We start from the raw sequence: 18620 nt of genomic DNA, 5'->3' as shown, positions 1-18620 counted from the left end.
TTCTAAGGTGGGAGTAATACGAACTGACCCTGACCCTAACACAGGAAAGGCCTCACCATTGGCATTGGTTACATAGGACACTGGTGGGGAAGACAATTCAGTAAAATATGATTTGTCCTAAGTCATATGATCGGAGGCACCAGAATCAATAATCCATGTATCAGAACCAACAAAGTTAGAAATCTTTAAATCCATACCAATTTTACCTTGACCAGCTATAGAGACTGTAGGAGTAACTCCATCTGCTGTATGATGATCTTGGCCAGCCACTCCATAGAAATCCGGTTCTTGGACCAATTGAACAGCAGCTGCTTTTGCCTTAGGACAATAACCTTGCTTTTTAGATTTAAGGTGTGGGTTCAACTTCCAACAAGTCTCCCGAACATGCCCAAGGGCGTTGCAATAAGAACATTGAGGACGAGGGCGGTTGGTGAAGCCTTGTGGGAAACCTTGCTGATGAAGTGGGGCTGAACTCTGCTGCTGAAGGAAAGGTGCCGGTGACTTGGCCTGAATGGCTAGGCTAGATACTTCAACCTGTGCATGTTTGACACTCTCCTGTTGAGACTCATCCTTGCGGATGTATGTAAAAGTTGTGTTCAAACTAGGAGGGTCTGTCATTCTGAGCAATTCTCTCTTGGCACTGCTATGCTTCTCATCAAGCCCTCTCAGAAATACATGAACCCTTTCTAGCTCCTTCTCCTTCTGGTACCACACAAGATCTTCCTGATTCTTGATCTTGCAAGGACACTTCTGATCAATTTCAGCCCATACATTCTTCAGCTTGGTGAAATACACAGCTATTGGTTACCCATTCTGTTGCATACTAGCAGCTTTACACATCAATTCATGAACCTGTATAAAATCAGACTCGTTGGTATACAAATCCCCCAATGTCTTCCATATCGCCTCAGTAGTTTCACATCCCTCCACCATCTGTATCATCATCAGTCATGGCTCGAAATAGAATTGACATTACAAACCCATCATCATCTTCCCACTTAGCATAGGCCTCCACATCATCTTCACTAGGAGCCTTGATTGTTCCAGTCACATGCCCCATTTTGTGTATTCCACGGAGATAAACTAACATAATCTTCTTCCATGTTCGGAAATTGGTACCAGTGAGTTTGGTACCCCCGAAAGAACCACCTTCTGAGCTCTTGACAGAGACCTCAACCTTCTGGACCTCATTGGCCTTAGAACTTTGACTATCATCACCACCCATTGCAATAGTACAATAGCAAAAAACACACAAATCCCAAAGTATGCAGCGGAAATAAGAAGAACAGAAGGCTCCAAAAATAATAACAGAATTTTTTTTTTTTTTTGGAACCTGTTGGAGTTGACCGAGTTGAGTTGACCGAGTTGAGTTGACTGGGTTGAGTTAACCGAGTTGAGTCCGATCGATCTGGGTTGCGACGAGATGAAGAATCAGGTCAGACCTGGTCGGACTTGGGCTGCCAACTGAAGAATCCGACCGACTTAAGTGAGGGATGGAAGCAACTGCGGTCTGGGTTGTCAGAGCGATCTGAACGAGAATCGATCCGGGTCACAGAGACTTTGATTGCAGACGCCGATCTGGACAGAAAGAACCGACGCCGATCTGGACAGGGAACGTTGACGCCGGTCTGGTAATCAAGGGGGAGGAACGATTCTGGGCTGGTAACCAAGAATGATGCCGATCTGGGTTGATGAGAGATGGCGGCGCGCGGTCTCGGGCTGAAGACAAAGCCGACAAGGAAGACGACAGCAGTTAATCTGGAGACGAAGCCGGTCTAATCGATGGAAGTGGCTGGTCTGATGACGTTGAAGTCCAAGAAGAAGACAATCCGGTCGTTGTTGGTGAGAGACAACGACGGGAGTAAGACCGTTTAAGGAAAAGCAATAACCCTAACAATGGGGTTTTTGAATTAATTCCTCGAACTAGGAAAATTAAAAGCAGAAAATAAGAGACAAAGTCCTCTCGGATCTTTGCTCTGATACCAAGTCAAATAAGACGAGATATAGAGAATGAATTTTCTGATATCTGATTCATCTCACAGTAGAGGTATATGAAGAATATTACAGGAATACAACAGGTCAGTACTAACTACGAAATAATTACAATATATTCTATTCCTAACGTTAATCCATGACTCACGCTAACAGACTGATCTGCAGCGGGCTGCAGTCGAATCGAGGCGAACTCTTTTGCCGGAGATAACCTTCTGACCTTGCGCTCTATTCCCAATCGGATCGGAGATTGTCAATGTCGTGGTGGTGGTGGCAATGTCAGCGGAGGTTAGCAGCCCGTGGAGATTGGCTCCGCCGCCGTGGACGAAGATGGTGACGGCAATACTGTTCCCCAACGGATCTGTGAGAGAGAGAGAAGTGAAGGAGGGTTGGTTTTGGTGACTGGCGACGAAGACAACGACAGTGAAGACGGCAACGAGGAGGAGGAGGTCGATCTGGGCCTTGAGCGTGAGGGAGGGGTGGGGAGAGAGAGTCTCTGAGAGAGAGAGAGAGTTGATCGTGACCGGTGGTAGAGAGGAGAGAGAGGAATTAAATGGCATGGATGTAGATTTTTAATTAGGCTGAGGGCAAAAATGTCAATTTAGTTTAAATTGTGTTAATGAGAATAAAAATTTGTTGTTAGGATAAGTGAGTTAATTTTGATCAATTTTAGTGCTTTGGGTCAAGGACCCTATAATTAATATTGATTAGGGCCACAAAAGTTGTATTCGCTAAAGAAACGCCGCAAATCTGTTTGCAATTTACGTAGATTTGTTAGATCTAACGTCGGATAATAATGTATAATATACAATCATGGTGATCACTTGATGAAGAAAAAAGTAAAAGCCACTACTCGAATGATCCATAATCCACTCAATTAGGGTTATTGTAGGATGTGGAAGAAAATGGAAGTTGTTTTCATATCCCCACAACGAAAAAAAGGTTTCCTCATGCGTCCTCACTTTTACTCCAGAAGTTGCATTTCAAAGGCTACAATAATCAAGCTACAAAGCTAGAGAGTTTTCATGTAATGGTAAATGAAGTCAAGCTTTTTATTTTTTATTTTTTTCCTGTCGTTATTGTCTTATAAACACTATGATACACATATTACGTCATCAACTCATCACACAATCCATTCGAAAGTCGTGTTGGAATCTATTGCACTTCCAGCTAAAGTTAACTTACTTGCCAGCTGCCCATCTTCATCGACCAAATGTTGAGCTTGAAGTTAGATCACTGCCTTCTCAGTAACATGTCATTGAGCAAACGCTTTGTATAATTAGAAAATATAATTAACAAAATTTAAAGAAAAGCTCCCTACAAAACCCGATAGTAATATGATTATATTCAACAAGCATAATTTTCTGCATGTATATATATATGTATATGCCTTCTATGCTATGGAGGTCTTTAACTTAGTTTAAGGAACTGATTTGCATATTTTGACCACTTTTTGATCGCATATTCACATCTTAACCGTTCAATTTTTAGATATATATGAGTAGATCACTTATGCAAATTTTCAGCCAAATTGATGATCGTTAAGGCATCCAAAACTGCAATTTACACGAACGGTTCGTGTTTGATAGATTCGGTTCGTTCGTGTAAATTGTAGTTTTAGATGCCTTAACGATCATCAATTTGACTGAAAATTTGCAAAGATGATCTACTCATATATACCTAAAAACTGAACAGTTAATATGTGAATATGTGATTAAAAAGTGATCAAAATATGGAAATCCGTTCCTTAAGCTAAGGGCAACTCCAACCATGGGCACCATTTGGGGGTGCTATTCTCATTTTAGCACCCCCTAGTTGCACTATTTATATAAGACTCAATTCTCATCTCCAACCATAAGGTGCTATATGGGGGTGCTATTTTCACTATTCTTGACTAAAATATAATATGAGTATAATTTTGATGAATATTATATTAAAAATATGTTAATTTAATTAAATAAGGTAAAAAAAATAATTTAACATTTTATCATAATATTTAAAAATTATTCTTATTATTTAATGAATTTAAAAAAAGTTTTAAATTTTTTTTTGTCAGCATATACGACAAAAGTGTCGACACATACGACAAAGAATCTAACTATTTAGAAGATATTTTGATGTTTTGTGTCGGCATATATGCCAAACAGCCGAATTTATAGAATTTCCTACAATTCACTATTCCAACGGGTAGATTTTTTCCCCTTAATTTTCTGGTAATTCTTTTATTTTTTTTGGAACAAAAAGGATATAATAACCCTTCAATTAATAAGAGCCGTAGATGAGTTTTTTTCCCTCAAATCTGAGCCATCAGATCAAAAATAGATCCGTTTAGTAAAAAGAAAAAGAAAAAGGGCAACATCGGATCGTCCATATTTAAACCTGATCAATCAGGACCATACATTTCATGACCGTTGGGGGTTCCAACGGTCACCACGTCTGCAGACGAAAAAGCAGGGGATCTTCTCTCTCCAGCGGATGATGCGCGCGTGCTCTCTCTTCCCTTCAACTGGCGCGCGCGTCTCCTTCAATTTCCAGCTCTGGCGCGTTTGTTCCTCTTTTGGGCTGAGACAGCAAGTGGGCTGGCCCCCATCTACAGTGACGAGTCCTGGTCTTGGAAAAGTCTCAAATATGAGACTACAAATGAGTCCAAGTCCTATATTTATAGGATCAGACCCCCCAAAAACACATGGTTGAAGATCCAAAGTCTCAAAATGGCCCAAAATCTGGTTTGGCACCCCAAGGTTGGAGTTGCCCTAAGTTAAGGACTTCCTCAAAAAAAAAAACTCGATCATTTTGAAATTTATATGCTTTCAGCAAAAAAAAAAAACTTATTATTCTGCCCACTCGAAACTCCTGACCCTTATTTGAATGTCGAATTCTCAAAATAGGAAAAAAATAAAATAAAATTTGCTAAAAGAAACGTAGCTATTAGACATGACAAGGTTTGGCCTGAAACTCCTCCAACCAAAACCAGAAACATGACTGAAATCCGATCCTTACTCGAGGCTTAAGCTAAAGGCAGATGGTACTGAATCCCAACTCGAACGGCCGAAATGAAAGTTAGAAGACTAGCCACAATCAGACCGTCCACGTTGTTATCTTCCCAACACCACAAACCTCCTCTCCCACCAAATCAAGTTTTCCCGCCAACACAATCCCCTGCCCCTCACCCAGACGCCACTCTATCCTCTACTCTGCAGAGTTACATCAACTCAGACAGCCCTTCCCCTGGCCAAAAGATCCATGCCCATATTCTCAAATCCGGGTTCCGACCCAATAACAATGTCTCCATCAAGCTCCTCATACTCCACCTGAAATGTGGTTCGTTGAAATATGCACGCCAGATGTTCGATGAATTGCCTGCGAGAACCCTTTCCTCTTATAATTACTTGATCAGTGGAAATCTCAAACATGGGGAAGTAGAGGAGTCGATCAATTTGGTTAGAAGGCTTGTTTTATGCGGGGAAAGGCCTGATGGGTACACGTTTTCGATGATTTTGAAAGCGTCTGCTTGTAATGGTAATGTGCCGTTGCCGTCTAGCTTGGGGAGAATGGTGCATGCCCAGATAATTAAGTCGGATGTTGAGGCTGATGATGTGCTTTATACGGCGCTTGTTGCGTCTTATGTTAGGAATGGGAGACTCGGCTATGCGAGGAGTGTGTTTGATATGATGTTGGAGAAGAATATAGTGTGTTCAACGTCGATGATATCCGGGTACATGAGTCAAGGATCTGTGGAAGATGCTGAAGATATATTCCGGAGAACGGTTGAGAAAGATGTTGTGGTGTTTAATGCAATGATTGAAGGTTACAGCAAATCGGTTGGATCTGCTAAGAAATCGCTTGAGGTTTACATTGACATGCAGCGGTTGAATTTCCAACCTAACATCTCTACATTTGCTAGTCTCATCGGGGCGTGCTCGGCTCTGGCTGCATTTGAAATTGGTCAACAAGTCCAGTGTCAGCTAATGAAAACTAACTTATTCATGGACATAAAGATGGGAAGTGCTCTTCTAGACATGTACTCGAAATGTGGACGAGTTGAGGAGGCACGGAGAATTTTTGACCACATGCCTCAAAGAAATGTATTTTCGTGGACTTCAATGATCGATGGTTATGGGAAGAATGGATATCCTAATGAAGCACTTGAGCTCTTCAGTGTAATGCAGAAAGAACACCAAATCAAACCCAATTTTGTCACATTCCTCAGTGCGCTCTCAGCTTGCGGACATGCTGGGCTGGTTGATAAGGGCCTTGACATCTTCGAAAGCATGAAGAAGGACTACTCCATAAAACCAACAATGGAGCATTATGCTTGTATGGTTGATCTCTTGGGACGTGCTGGACGTTTGCATCAAGCATGGGAGTTTGCAAAGGGGATTCCTGAGAAGCCCAATTCCGGTGTTTGGGCAGCGCTTCTTAGTTCAAGTACAGTACATGGTGATATTGAGATGGCAAGAATAGCATCCGATGAACTTTTTAAGCTGAATCCCGACAGTCGGCCAGGGGCATATGTTTCATTCTCTAATAATTTGGCAGCTGCTGGGAAATGGGACAGTGTAAGTGAGCTTAGAGAGAAAATGAAGGCACGAGGGATATCTAAAGATATTGGCTGGAGTTTGGTTGGCACCGATGGTAATTGATGAACTAAAGCAAACTTTGGAGGTTCACTGCAAAGAGGATTAATGGTTAGATAGCTGAAGATTCCAAAGCCAATCTATGCGGACTATTCCAGCACAAGAGAATGTGCAGGTAGTGAACAAATTAAAGGGATCTGGAGCGTACTGCAAACTCAGCCAGTGTTTCATTGATTTTCGGACACCTCAAGGCAGTCAGACCGACTTAATTTTTAGGAGCAGAATTGGAGATGGCTTACTGCTTAATTTGAGAAACAGTAACTAAGTAGAGTGGTAAACCTATTCTTTGTGACAGTTACTGTGGATTATCCCAGTCAGTAGTTCAAGTTGTTCACGTACTCTCAAAACTGGAGCATGAGTTGGATTAGCACGATACGGCATCATCAGCTCCTCTGTCACAGCATCATTATCTCCAAAATTGATTGAATTACATACGTAGTTGAATTTTGATTTCTTATATAAATTCAATGATTTGCACCCTATAGAAAATACTGAATGAGAAGACTGACGTGGGTATTCTTGTTGGTTGTTCATATGTTCTTTTCAAAGTTTGTTTTGACTTGTTTTAAGCCAAGGCGGCAGGCAGAGTAGACGTCTTTCTTTGGCCAACTAGTATTTTGTGTTCTCCGTCAACAAATATTATATATCCATGTCTCCTAGATATTATCTTCCACATTATTCAATCACATTATACTGAACAAGAATCCAGAGAAGCTCCCTGTTGTCTTCTTCTATCCCTAGTTATACAGAACCAGAAACCAAAGAAGAATCAAACTTCGCAACAAGAAGAAGCTATGAGCTGCTGTTGCGGTGAGGATTGCCGGCCTTTGGGGTTTCTACTTGGCCTGCCCTTTGCTTTCGTTGCCCTCCTCCTCTCCGTTATTGGCGTGTTCATCTGGATTGTTGGGTTAGTTTCACTTTCTGTGTTCCTTTTTAGAACTCGAATGGGTTTACATCATTGCAAGAATTTCGATATAATTTGATTATTACAATGCTAAGCAATTTTGTGTGTGATGCAGGTTGGCGTTGACTTGCATATGTCCATGCTGCTTGTGTGCGACGATCATAGTTGAGCTTGCTTTGTCGTTGATCAAGGCTCCATTTTCGATCATGAAGTGGTTCACATCCAAGATTCCTTGTTAGATTAGCATTTTGTGATAATCTCATAGTTTCTATTCATTGCTTGCGGTCCTTTTGTTGCAAAATTTTTTCAGTGAATTCATCGGTGTGTGTAATTTATGAAATTTGTGTTCCACTTGGTTCTTGATGGAGCTTAACCAAGAGGACTGACAATTCTATTCTCTAATAGAAATTTTTCTTGTGCATTACAACGTATATTATTATGCTCTCTTTCCAGTATGATCAGATTTTGCTATTTTATTTTTATGTTCTGGTTAGTCAATGAGGCCTAGGATGGGGAAGAAGTAGGCAAAAAAAAAAAAAAAAAAACAAAATGTTCATTCAGGGGGTGTTGCGAGAATCGAACTCGCGACCTCTCGCACCCGAAGCGAGAATCATACCACTAGACCAAACACCCGCATTGTTTGAACACTTGGATTATAACTAAAAATAGATTAAAACAATGATTATTACATGTGAGACAATGACCCATGATTAAAGAATGGAGGGATTGAATCCAGCTAGCCCTCAATTGGGTGATTAGGGTGTCTAAACTCACATTTTGAAAACTGAAAAGCAAATATGGCTGAGAATTGCCATATTTGGGGTGGGGACAAATATGTCTAAACTCCTAGAATCTCAGCATACCCTTTGGTTTGGGGTGGGGACATTGCCCTCAAGCCTACCAAGAGAGACAAAGGTAACATATGGGCCGAAATCAACCAGAGCATTTAAGGCTACTACTGTCTGGTACAAGGCCCAGTATTGAATGACAAATGTCTAAACGCGTCTTGGCAACATGTAGACGTAACAAACATGATGTTCTCAACTTTCTCCTTTACTAAATAACCACAGTACATGTACATCCAACAAAGTTTAGAAAAAAAGTCAATAGTGAAAAGTGAAAACCAACAATTAACTTGGGCTTAATAGTTTGCGGTTTGACTCTACAACCTTAAAAAACCGCATAGCATCCCTCGTGCCCAATGCACTCACCCGGAAAAAGAGCGGGCCTGGAAATTGGACCCGGCCCGTTGGAATCCACAATCAAGGCCCAACCAAGCTTTGTCCAGAAAGTCTCTTTCTTTTTCTTTTTGGTCAAGTTTGTCCAGCAAGTCATCAAACCAAAACAGAGTCGTTACAATTCAAAGGCGCAAACCAGCAATCACCTCTGGTTTTAGTCTACGCTGTTATATACATATATTCCTTTATTCAACTTTCCTTTGTTTTGGCTTGAAGTTGAACCTTCCATTTTCCCCTTTTCTGTATTCCCGACTCTCCAATAAAATCCAACCTTACCAGCTCAATACTATTACAATAATAATCAAACCCACAGCCTAAAACCACTTTCCTCCTCAAAACCCAAAACCCAATGTCCAACCAGATTTTTCATACATTTCTTACCTTCTTCCTCTAGAAAAGTCACTACCTTTATCACTCCTTCAACACCTAAACAATACTAAAACCCACCCATAGTTTCCTAAAGCCACACTAACCCAGAGCTTTGATCACTCTCTATATATACCTTACCACCTTCAAAACCTCCCTAAAAACGCAGAAACCATAAATCAGCAGCACTCATTTCTTTGGTTAACACTTTTATACATGGAACCCTCTACACTCATCGGTGCAACGCCTCGGCCCACCTCGGCTCTACTTCCGGTGGTCCCCGCCGCCGCCTGCAGCGGCACGCTGGGCGACCACCTGGCTCGGCGGCTGGTCGGGATCGGCGTTCATGACGTGTTCTCCGTCCCCGGCGACTTCAACTTGACCCTCTTGGACCACCTGGTCGCCGAGCCGGGGCTCAACCTCATCGGCTGCTGCAACGAGCTCAACGCCGGCTACGCCGCCGACGGCTACGCGCGCGCCAGGGGCGTCGGCGCGTGTGTCGTCACTTTCACGGTGGGTGGGCTCAGCGTCTTGAACGCCATCGCCGGTGCTTACAGTGAGAACTTGCCGGTGATTTGTATCGTCGGTGGGCCCAACTCCAATGATTACGGGACCAATCGGATCCTCCACCACACGATCGGGTTGCCCGATTTCTCTCAGGAGCTCCGGTGCTTCCAAGCTGTTACTTGTCACCAGGTAAAAGCTTCACAGCCAAGACAGTAGAGTGTTCTAGTCTCAAGATCTTAAAACTCTATAATATTCTGGAATTTTTTTTATTAGTATCAATGTTAAATATAACATGTTTTCGATATTTTATTTTAGTATATTTCCTCGATACTCGATATTTTGGTCACCTGGTACTATGTTATGCGCAAAGATGTTGGATTTAATGTTGCTGAAGACATTTTCGTGCATTGTGACAGGCAGTGGTGAGTAATTTGGAAGATGGGCACGAGCTTATAGACACGGCAATTTCGACAGCATTGAAGGAGAGCAAGCCGGTTTACATTAGCATAAGTTGTAATTTGCCTGCAATTCCTCACCCCACATTTGGTAGAGACCCTGTCCCTTTCTTTCTTGCGCCGAAAGAAAGCAATCAATTAGGGTTGGAGGCAGCTGTTGAAGCAACTGCTGCATTCCTGAACAAGGCAGTGAAGCCTGTGCTTGTGGGTGGGCCCAAGCTAAGAGTAGCAAAGGCCCAGAAGGCCTTTGTGGAGCTTGCAGATGCTAGTGGGTACCCGATAGCGGTTATGCCCTCCGGTAAGGGTTTGGTGCCGGAGCACCACCCACATTTCATTGGGACTTATTGGGGTGCTGTGAGTACTAGTTTCTGTGGAGAGATTGTGGAGTCTGCAGATGCTTATGTTTTTGTTGGCCCAATTTTTAATGATTATAGCTCTGTTGGGTACTCCTTGCTGATCAAGAAGGAAAAGGCAATCATTGTGGAGCCTAATCGCGTGACCATTGGGAATGGTCCATCATTTGGCTGGGTTTTCATGGGTGATTTCTTGACTGCATTGGCCAAGAAGCTGAAGAAAAACAGTACCGGTATGGAGAATTACCGCAGAATTTTTGTTCCCCCTGGAATCCCTCTGAAAGCTCAGAAAGATGAACCTCTTAGAGTAAATGTTCTGTTTAAGCACATTCAGGTTAGTTAAAGAGCAGCAGTATTATTTCTTCTGTTATCCATGTTCTGTTTGTGGTTATTGTATTGAGACTATGGATGTTTGTTTTGTTAATTGAACTTGTTTACAGGAGATTGTCACCCCAAACACTGCCATTATCGCCGAAACTGGTGACTCATGGTTCAATTGTCAGAAGCTCCGCCTCCCTGAGAATTGTGGGTAAGTTGTGGTTTCCCCAAGACAATTCCTTTGTATAGTATCGAGTACAACTGTTTGTAATTGTGTACATTAAGAAGTAGGATCCAACCAGTTGTATCAATTTTATTTAGGTACGAATTCCAGATGCAATATGGATCTATTGGATGGTCTGTGGGTGCTACTCTCGGCTATGCTCAGGGTGCCAAAGATAAACGTGTAATTGCTTGCATAGGTGATGGGAGTTTCCAGGTTAGTTATATCAGATCATAACAGCATAAAATTACAATGCTACTTTAGAAGAAATGAGGATTGTAACCCATGGTCCAGATCTGCTGCTGTGACTACTTATAATTATGTTCACAATTATAGCTCCTTTATGATTCAGTATACTATTTTGAATTGGGAATGATATGTGGTAAAGTTAAACACACTTTGGTAAAGTTAAACACACTTTAATGAGAGTGGAACTTGTCTTAAAATAGGTCATGTTCTAGATATTCTAGATGCATTGCATATGGTTGGTAAATAGTATTTCCCTTTCCTTTCAGGTAACTGCCCAGGACATTTCAACAATGATCCGATGTGGACAAAATACCATCATATTTCTTATCAACAATGGAGGCTATACAATTGAAGTAGAGATTCATGATGGCCCATACAATGTCATTAAGAACTGGGATTATACTGGTCTTGTTGATGCAATCCACAATGGTGAAGGCAAATGCTGGACTACCAAGGTTAGCATATTAGAAACAACTTTCTTATCCTTATATTTAGTTGAAAATGGGGAGTAGTGATTGCTCAATTTATTTTATTAGCTGCCGAGGCTTGTCAAAGTTCTCTTTTCTTGAATTGACAGATGGTGTTTGTATAAATTCAGGTACGTACAGAGGAGGACTTAACTGAAGCAATTGCAAAAGCAACAGGGGAGCACAAGGATAGTTTATGCTTCATCGAAGTTTTTGTGCACAAAGATGACACTAGCAAAGAGCTTCTGGAATGGGGATCCCGAGTTTCAGCTGCTAACAGCCGACCTCCAAATCCTCAGTAGTGGATCGGAGCTGAAAGAATCAAAGTTGGAAGATCCGAATTTTGAAGCTGAGAAGATGTAATGTACAACAAACTAGTAAATAGAAATAAGAGAAATGCAGACAGGATAGCAGGGTTAGCATCGATCTTGTTAATAAATTCCAATCTCCTCTGTTGTGACAGTGATTTTTCTTGCTGTATATTTATAACCCTTCAAACGCTACCTGTCTTACTTTTCATGTAAAGCAAGTAATATCTGGGATAAGATAGAGCTCTTTTACAGGTTTGTTCAAATGTATTCTGCAAGAGCGAAATTTTCCATATAATGGTTGCTTCTGTTGGACTGTTTCTTCCTCTAATGCTCTTTAAATGTAGCACCGTATCCTTGTTGCAATTAATAATTTGTAATTTTTTTTTTTAAATTCATATTCATGGATGCTTTTGTCTCTGTTTTTATCATACATTTTTAATTAACGTGATACACGCACGCACTATTTCATTAATCATTTCTGCAAAAATATGCAGCAACCTTAATGTAGGCCCTTTCACTTTATAACTCTGCATTCTTTCCATTTGAGATCTGAGAGTCAATGGGTTCATCTTCTTCACCATATTTGATCAACTTCCTCCTCATCTTACTATCAATCATCATCCCAAAAGCGCTTGGGTGCTACAGTGCAATCTTCAGCTTTGGTGATTCGATTACTGATACTGGCAACTTATATATCAGCTCCAAGAACAGTTCTTTCCACTTCTTCTTCCCTCCATATGGGGAGACCTACTTTCATCGCCCCACCGGACGATGCTCCGATGGTCGCTTGATCATAGACTTCATTGGTAAGCTTCCACCCCTACTCGACTTTTATGCTCTATTAACAAAACATTCAATAATTTCAGTATTTCATTTTCTGCAGCTGAGTATCTGGGACTTCCACATGTTAGACCTTATCTTGAACTCGAGAGCAATGCAAGTGCTCAAAACTTCAAAGGGGCAGTGAATTTTGCGATGGTAGGAGCCACGGCGCTTGATGCGGCATTTCTTGCAGCAATGGGAGATCATAATGATTATACAAACAGCTCTCTAAGAACTCAATTGGATTGGTTTAAAGAAATGCTGCCTTCTTTATGCAATACATCTTCAAGTATGTTCCCATTCTATTGTTCTGTTTAGAATACCAATTTCCTGTTTGCGTGCATTTTCCATATAGGAAAGTTGCGTGCATTCTTTTGTAATCTCTTTTTTTTAAAAAATAATTTCTGGGGTTTTGGAGGCTTTCTGCCTCTCTTAATCTCCAGTTTGCCAAAAAAAAAAAAAAAAAAAAAAAAAAAACTACTTTCAATTCTGTCATAAATAAAGATAACATTTAGTAATCATTAAAGTTGACTAAGGGCTCCAGTAGGTGCTTCCCACCAGGCCATCACAATTATTTGTAACGCTGGACATAGATGATAATCCAATAAAAATTTGACATATATGGTCAACTATAATGTAACTTGTAAAGTTTACTCAGTTGCTTAGTACTCATCTCTCTTATTTACAGATTGCAATAAACTTCTCTCCAGCTCCCTAGTTCTTGTGGGAGAGATTGGAGGCAACGATTACAACGATGCATTGTTGGCAGGGAAAAGTATAGAACAGGTTCAAACATATGTACCATTAGTAATAGAAGAAATCTCTACAACAATCAAAGTAAGAATCTAAAAAGTTAGGATTATAGTTGCTACAAGTCTACAAAGTTCTCTAATTTCGGGTCTGCATTGCGTTGCAGGAGTTAATTGAGCTTGGGGCAATGACACTTATGGTACCGGGCAACTTTCCAATTGGTTGCCTTCCCATTTATCTTACAAAATTTCAGACTTCAGATAAAAGGCAGTACGACTCTTCGACAGGTTGTCTGAATTGGTTAAACAAGTTTGCTGAATATCACAATGACCAGCTTCAAATAGAACTAAGTCAGGTTCAAAGGCTTCACCCCAATGTCAACATCATTTATGCAGATTATTACAATGCTGTGATGCATTTCTATCATTCTCCAGACCAATTCGGTACTTCAAATCTCTGATCTCTAAAGTTGATTTTCTAATATGGGACCATGTACTCTCAACATTAATCGCGTAATGTTGTTGAACTTGATCATGTCATTGCAGGATTTATTGGGGGAACAGTCGAAGCATGCTGTGGAGGGGGAGGACCATACAATTACAACTCATCGGCACAATGTGGCTCTCTGGAGGCAAGTGCTTGTGAAAACCCTGCACAGTTTATCAACTGGGATGGTATACACTTTACTGAAGCAGCATATAGGTGGATAGCCAAAGGTTTATTGAGAGGCAAATTAATACAGCATTCCCAGTATTAGTAGTTTAGTACCTTGTGTATTTCAGAAGAGTACGTGATTACCTGTGATATTCCAACTACTACCCAAAAGTCTCCCCTTCTGTCTTTTGGTTCCTTCCAATGAGCATATGTGCAAGAATATATATAATTTTTTTTTTTTTTGGTAAACATGACAGAAAAAGTTATGGTCAAGCATCACTATGATTAAACTTAGCTGAAATTAAACTTGGATTAGTTGAAGGGTAGCTGTCCTAGCTGGATTAAGGAAACTTGTAGGCTAGCTCACTAGGACCACCAGGCTAAACCCCTCCTAATTGTGTCTAAATTTCTTAATATAATAATTTTTTTGTAAACCCATCCTAGTGATTAGAAATTCAATTGGTATCTTAATTGTAATGCATCCAGATTATTTAAAAGGGAGAGATTTCCGTGCTCTCATTTTTAACAGTTTCTACACTCTCTCTACCCTTGATGGGGCTCAAACACATGACCTCCCAAATGACCAAATGGGAAGTCATTATCTTACCACCCTACCAAACAACGCACCTTGAAAATCACAACCCATCTGAATTGCCGCCTTCTTAATTTCTTGTAAACTCATTCTCCTAATGATATGAAGTGTGAACTTTCCAAGGTAAGAAATCTTCCAAATGGAAAGTCATTGTCTTACCACCCTACCAAACAACGTACCTTGAAAATCACAACCCATCTAAATTGCAGCCTTCTTAATTTCTTGTATATACCCATTCTCCTAATGATTTGAAGTGTGAACTTCCCAAGGTAAGTAATCTCTTGAAAATCCATCATCCTAATGATCTGAAACTCTTGAAGTAAATCAACACAGCCAGTCAGCCACTATAAATAGTAAAAATGAAGGTGTCTCACGTCTGTAATATTTTAACCACAAAGTCATGGTGTTGGACTGTTGGGTAGCTTCTAGCTAGTAATAGACGCTTTGTTTGGCAACCCCATAAGGGCATCTCCCACCGTAGGCTATAATCCCATTTATATCCTAAAACATCCTCTCACCTATTTCCCATGGACCAAGAAAAAAATTTGGCCTTCTCAAATTTGCTAGGCCAAATTTGAGCTCAGATTTGGTAAGGGCCCTGCTGACTTTTTTTTTTTGTTTCTTTAAGAACATGAATTTTACATTTAAGAAAAATCATTTTTCCTAAGTTCAAATTTTTTTGACAATAATATGTCTATCTACTCAATTTATTTTTTATATAGTTTTGTTCAAGTGCCGTTAAATTTATATTGAATTACATAGACTAATGAGACAAAGAAACTTATTATTTAAATTACTTTATCATTCTTCACCGTTGAATTTAGATCCAAATAGTTGAGCAAAAATGAATAAAAAATCAACCGCCAGTAAGTAAAGCTGCGTGTATCTTAGCTTGGTTGGTTCAAGAAGCTCAAGTCCTCACTTTGCAACAAAAAGCAAGGTAACTGATAAAGTAATATGGGGTTCACATCCAAAATCAATTGGCAATACGTCCCCGCACGTGTGGCGAATTTTCAAGCCATACACGTGGACACAACTTATATTTGGTGACGTGGAGCCCGTTTGGCTGTTAAGCATTCACACGTGGGATAACCCGCTCTGATACCATGATAAAGTAATCTGGGGTTCACATCCAAAACCAATTGGCAATGGATGAAGTGACCCAAATCCTTATAAACTCATAAGCAATGTCCCATTTTTCCCATGTGGGATCTATAATCTCAACAGTAACAACATTCTGAATATCAGAAAACAAAACCCTACCTATATTCCATAATCCATGCCACATATTTAGTTCACGTTTAATTGATCACAGAATGCGACAACTACTTCAAGAAGGCTCTGTTTCTGGTGGGGGAGATAGGTGGAAACGATTACAATTACCCCTTTTTCGCTGGTGTGAGCATCAAACAGATCGTAGCTTCAGTACCTCTTGTTGTTGATGCAATCACTAAGGCCACCAGTATATCACTACTAGCAAAATAACAACACACACGGATTTACTGTAGTTAAAAGCCACAGATATCCGTGTGAAATAGAAATACTGACAGAAATCCGTGTGAAATGAGCATAATAGGGCCCACAATAATTTATACAATAACAATATCAACGGAAATCCGTGTGCATAAACAACAGTCACAGATATCTGTGTAAAAACTAAAACATTTTCACACGGATATCTGTGTGAAAAACAATTCACACGGATTTCTGTACGTATTATAAATTAGTTTATTTCGAAATCATTAATTTTTTATGTTATGTGAATTATGGAGGGACGGATTTCTGTTACAATAACTATTTGATACAGATTTCTGTGTGAAATGAGTAATACACACGGATTTCCGTGTGAAAATGTTGACACAGTATTCCGTGTGAAAAAGGAGACTACACACAGAAATCCGTGTGAATAAACAAGAGTAACTAATGTCTGTGTAAAAACTAAAACCTTTTCACACGGATATCCGTGTGAAAATAACAATTAACTACAAAATTCCGTGTGAAAAAGTATAGGTGTATATAAGGTTGACCATTTATTTGATATCGAAATAACGGCGGATTGAGTTAATTTTTTTTACACAATACCTATTAATACACTATAAATAGATGGGTAATGTCAAATTTATTGATTTTCAATTTTGATTTTTTGGATCGCACAAAAATTCTTATATGTCTACTAATGTGATATAACTAGTTTATTAGTTGTAATGAAAAGTATACCTTCCATGAGCAACAATGTTGAGGAAATTGAATTTATCAAAATCGACCGTTGGATGTTGTCGTGATTAGAATAAATAGTTATGGACAAAATTTCAGCTATTTTTGTTCTCGTTTAGGTCTCGATCTACTAGATCAACCATGAACCCTAAATACCACATAAAACTAATATGCTCATAACCGCTCATTCGCAACTTATTTTTTCGATCTGTCAGCTCTCATACTCTCATGAATATGAGGTATACCAAATAATGTAAAAATTTTGCATTATTTATCTCCTCGTGGTTTAACTCCCCTTAGGGAAGTATAGATGTATATAAGGTTAACCACTTTATTTGATATTGAAATAATGGCTTTAATTTGAGTTAATTTTTTTACACCATACCTATTAATACGCTATAAATAGATGGGTAATGTCAAATTTATCAATTTTCAATTTTTATTTTTTGGATTGCACAAAATTCTTATATGTCTACTAATGTAGTATAACTAGTTTATTAGTTATAATGAAAAGTATACCTTCCATAAGCAACAATGCGTAGGAAAACACCTTTATCAAAATCGACCGTAAGATGTTATCATGATAAGAATAAATGGTTATTTTCAAAATTTCAGCTATTTTTGTCGTCGTTTGGGTTTTGATCTAGTAGGTCAACCCTAAACCTTAAATACTACATAAAACTAATATGCTCATAACCGCTCACTCGTAACTTATTTTTTTGATCTGTAAACTCTCATGCTCTCATGGGTAGAAGCTATATCAACTAATGTAAAAATGTCTGAAATTTTATCTCCTCAAGGGTCGGCTCCCCTTAGGGAAGTAGAAGCGTTTAAAGGGTTGACCGGTTTATTTCATGTCAAAATAACGGCGGATCGGGTTAATTTTTTCACACAATACCTATTAATATGCTATAAATAGACAGGTAATGCCAAATTTATTGATTTCCAATTTCGAGTGTTTAGATCGAACGAAATCCTTATGTGCCTACCAATGTTGTTTAACTAGTTTATTAGTTATAATGAAAAGTATACATTCCATAAGCAACAATGCGTAGGAAATAGACTTTATCAAAATCGACCGTAGGATGTTATCATGATAAGAATAAATGGTTGTGTTCAAAATTTCAGCTATTTTCGTCGTCGTTTGGGTTTCGATCTAGTAGGTCAACCCTAAACATTAAATACTACATAAAACTAATATGCTCATAACCGCTCACTCGTAACTTATTTTTTTGATCTGTAAACTCTCATGCTCTCATGGGTAGAAGCTATATCAACTAATGTAAAAATTTCTGAAATTTTATCTCCTCAAGGGTCGGCTCCCCTTAGGGAAGTAGAAGCGTTTAAAGGGTTGACCGGTTTTTGGTACAGACATCTGTGTGTAATGAGTAACACACGAATATCTGTGTGAAATGTTAACACGGAAATCCGTGTGAAAAACTCTATTAGCTACAGAGTTCCGTGTGAAAAACTCTATTAGCTACAGAGTTCCGTTACAATAAGTTTTTAGTACAGAATTCTGTGTGAAATGAGCAACACACGAATATCTGTGTAAAATGTAGACACAG

General features: G+C 39.6%; 4 protein-coding genes and 1 non-coding gene across 7 annotated transcripts; 4 read left to right on the top strand and 1 right to left on the bottom strand.

Annotated features, from left to right (window-relative positions):
- The first annotated feature begins 4474 nt into the window (after positions 1 to 4474).
- Positions 4475 to 7084, top strand: LOC133729507 (pentatricopeptide repeat-containing protein At1g28690, mitochondrial). The gene has a single exon (XM_062157038.1). The coding sequence runs from the start codon at positions 5046 to 5048 to the stop codon at positions 6633 to 6635; it is 1590 nt and encodes a 529-aa protein (XP_062013022.1). The 5' UTR covers positions 4475 to 5045; the 3' UTR covers positions 6636 to 7084.
- Positions 7085 to 7286: 202 nt separating this feature from the next.
- Positions 7287 to 7964, top strand: LOC133729508 (signaling peptide TAXIMIN 1-like). Its single transcript, XM_062157039.1, has 2 exons — positions 7287 to 7536; positions 7649 to 7964. The coding sequence occupies exons 1-2, from the start codon at positions 7424 to 7426 to the stop codon at positions 7770 to 7772; spliced, it is 237 nt and encodes a 78-aa protein (XP_062013023.1). The 5' UTR covers positions 7287 to 7423; the 3' UTR covers positions 7773 to 7964.
- Positions 7965 to 8094: 130 nt separating this feature from the next.
- Positions 8095 to 8166, bottom strand: TRNAP-CGG (transfer RNA proline (anticodon CGG)). The gene has a single exon. It is a non-coding gene; the product is annotated as a tRNA-Pro (tRNA).
- Positions 8167 to 8981: 815 nt separating this feature from the next.
- On the top strand, positions 8982 to 12342 carry LOC133729505 (pyruvate decarboxylase 1). Its single transcript, XM_062157034.1, has 6 exons — positions 8982 to 9833; positions 10061 to 10786; positions 10893 to 10981; positions 11092 to 11209; positions 11509 to 11697; positions 11841 to 12342. The coding sequence occupies exons 1-6, from the start codon at positions 9354 to 9356 to the stop codon at positions 12009 to 12011; spliced, it is 1773 nt and encodes a 590-aa protein (XP_062013018.1). The 5' UTR covers positions 8982 to 9353; the 3' UTR covers positions 12012 to 12342.
- A 98-nt stretch (positions 12343 to 12440) lies between these two features.
- LOC133729506 (GDSL esterase/lipase At1g28580-like) lies at positions 12441 to 14632 on the top strand. 3 transcript variants are annotated; one of them, XM_062157036.1, is made up of 5 exons: positions 12441 to 12826; positions 12904 to 13131; positions 13531 to 13628; positions 13759 to 14035; positions 14138 to 14632. In XM_062157036.1, exons 1-5 carry the CDS (start codon positions 12580 to 12582, stop codon positions 14347 to 14349), a joined length of 1062 nt encoding a protein of 353 aa, XP_062013020.1. In that variant the 5' UTR covers positions 12441 to 12579; the 3' UTR covers positions 14350 to 14632. The 3 variants fall into 3 exon arrangements, with proteins under 3 accessions (XP_062013020.1, XP_062013021.1, XP_062013019.1); XM_062157037.1 differs by having other exon boundaries at positions 13531 to 13679; positions 13759 to 13947; XM_062157035.1 differs by having other exon boundaries at positions 13531 to 13679; positions 14138 to 14629.
- Positions 14633 to 18620: the final 3988 nt, after the last annotated feature.

This window comes from Rosa rugosa, chromosome 2 (assembly GCF_958449725.1).
Source record: "Rosa rugosa chromosome 2, drRosRugo1.1, whole genome shotgun sequence".
NCBI lineage: Eukaryota > Viridiplantae > Streptophyta > Magnoliopsida > Rosales > Rosaceae > Rosa > Rosa rugosa.
Note: the sequence above shows the minus strand (reverse complement) of the source record. Positions and strands in the feature narration are given on the sequence as shown.

What these genes read in the sequence shown, in the direction of transcription:
- LOC133729508 (XM_062157039.1), top strand. Translation starts at nt 7,424, where the DNA reads ATGAGCTGCTGTTGCGGTGAGGATTGCCGGCCTTTGGGGTTTCTACTT. An exon ending in GTGTTCATCTGGATTGTTGG is followed by an intron (nt 7,537 to 7,648) that starts GTTAGTTTCACT and finishes TGTGTGATGCAG; the next exon opens with GTTGGCGTTGACTTGCATAT.
- LOC133729507 (XM_062157038.1), top strand. Translation starts at nt 5,046, where the DNA reads ATGAAAGTTAGAAGACTAGCCACAATCAGACCGTCCACGTTGTTATCT.
- LOC133729506 (XM_062157035.1), top strand. Translation starts at nt 12,580, where the DNA reads ATGGGTTCATCTTCTTCACCATATTTGATCAACTTCCTCCTCATCTTA. An exon ending in CTTGATCATAGACTTCATTG is followed by an intron (nt 12,827 to 12,903) that starts GTAAGCTTCCAC and finishes CATTTTCTGCAG; the next exon opens with CTGAGTATCTGGGACTTCCA. An exon ending in TCATTCTCCAGACCAATTCG is followed by an intron (nt 14,036 to 14,137) that starts GTACTTCAAATC and finishes ATGTCATTGCAG; the next exon opens with GATTTATTGGGGGAACAGTC.
- LOC133729505 (XM_062157034.1), top strand. Translation starts at nt 9,354, where the DNA reads ATGGAACCCTCTACACTCATCGGTGCAACGCCTCGGCCCACCTCGGCT. An exon ending in AAGCTGTTACTTGTCACCAG is followed by an intron (nt 9,834 to 10,060) that starts GTAAAAGCTTCA and finishes GCATTGTGACAG; the next exon opens with GCAGTGGTGAGTAATTTGGA. An exon ending in TTCTGTTTAAGCACATTCAG is followed by an intron (nt 10,787 to 10,892) that starts GTTAGTTAAAGA and finishes ACTTGTTTACAG; the next exon opens with GAGATTGTCACCCCAAACAC.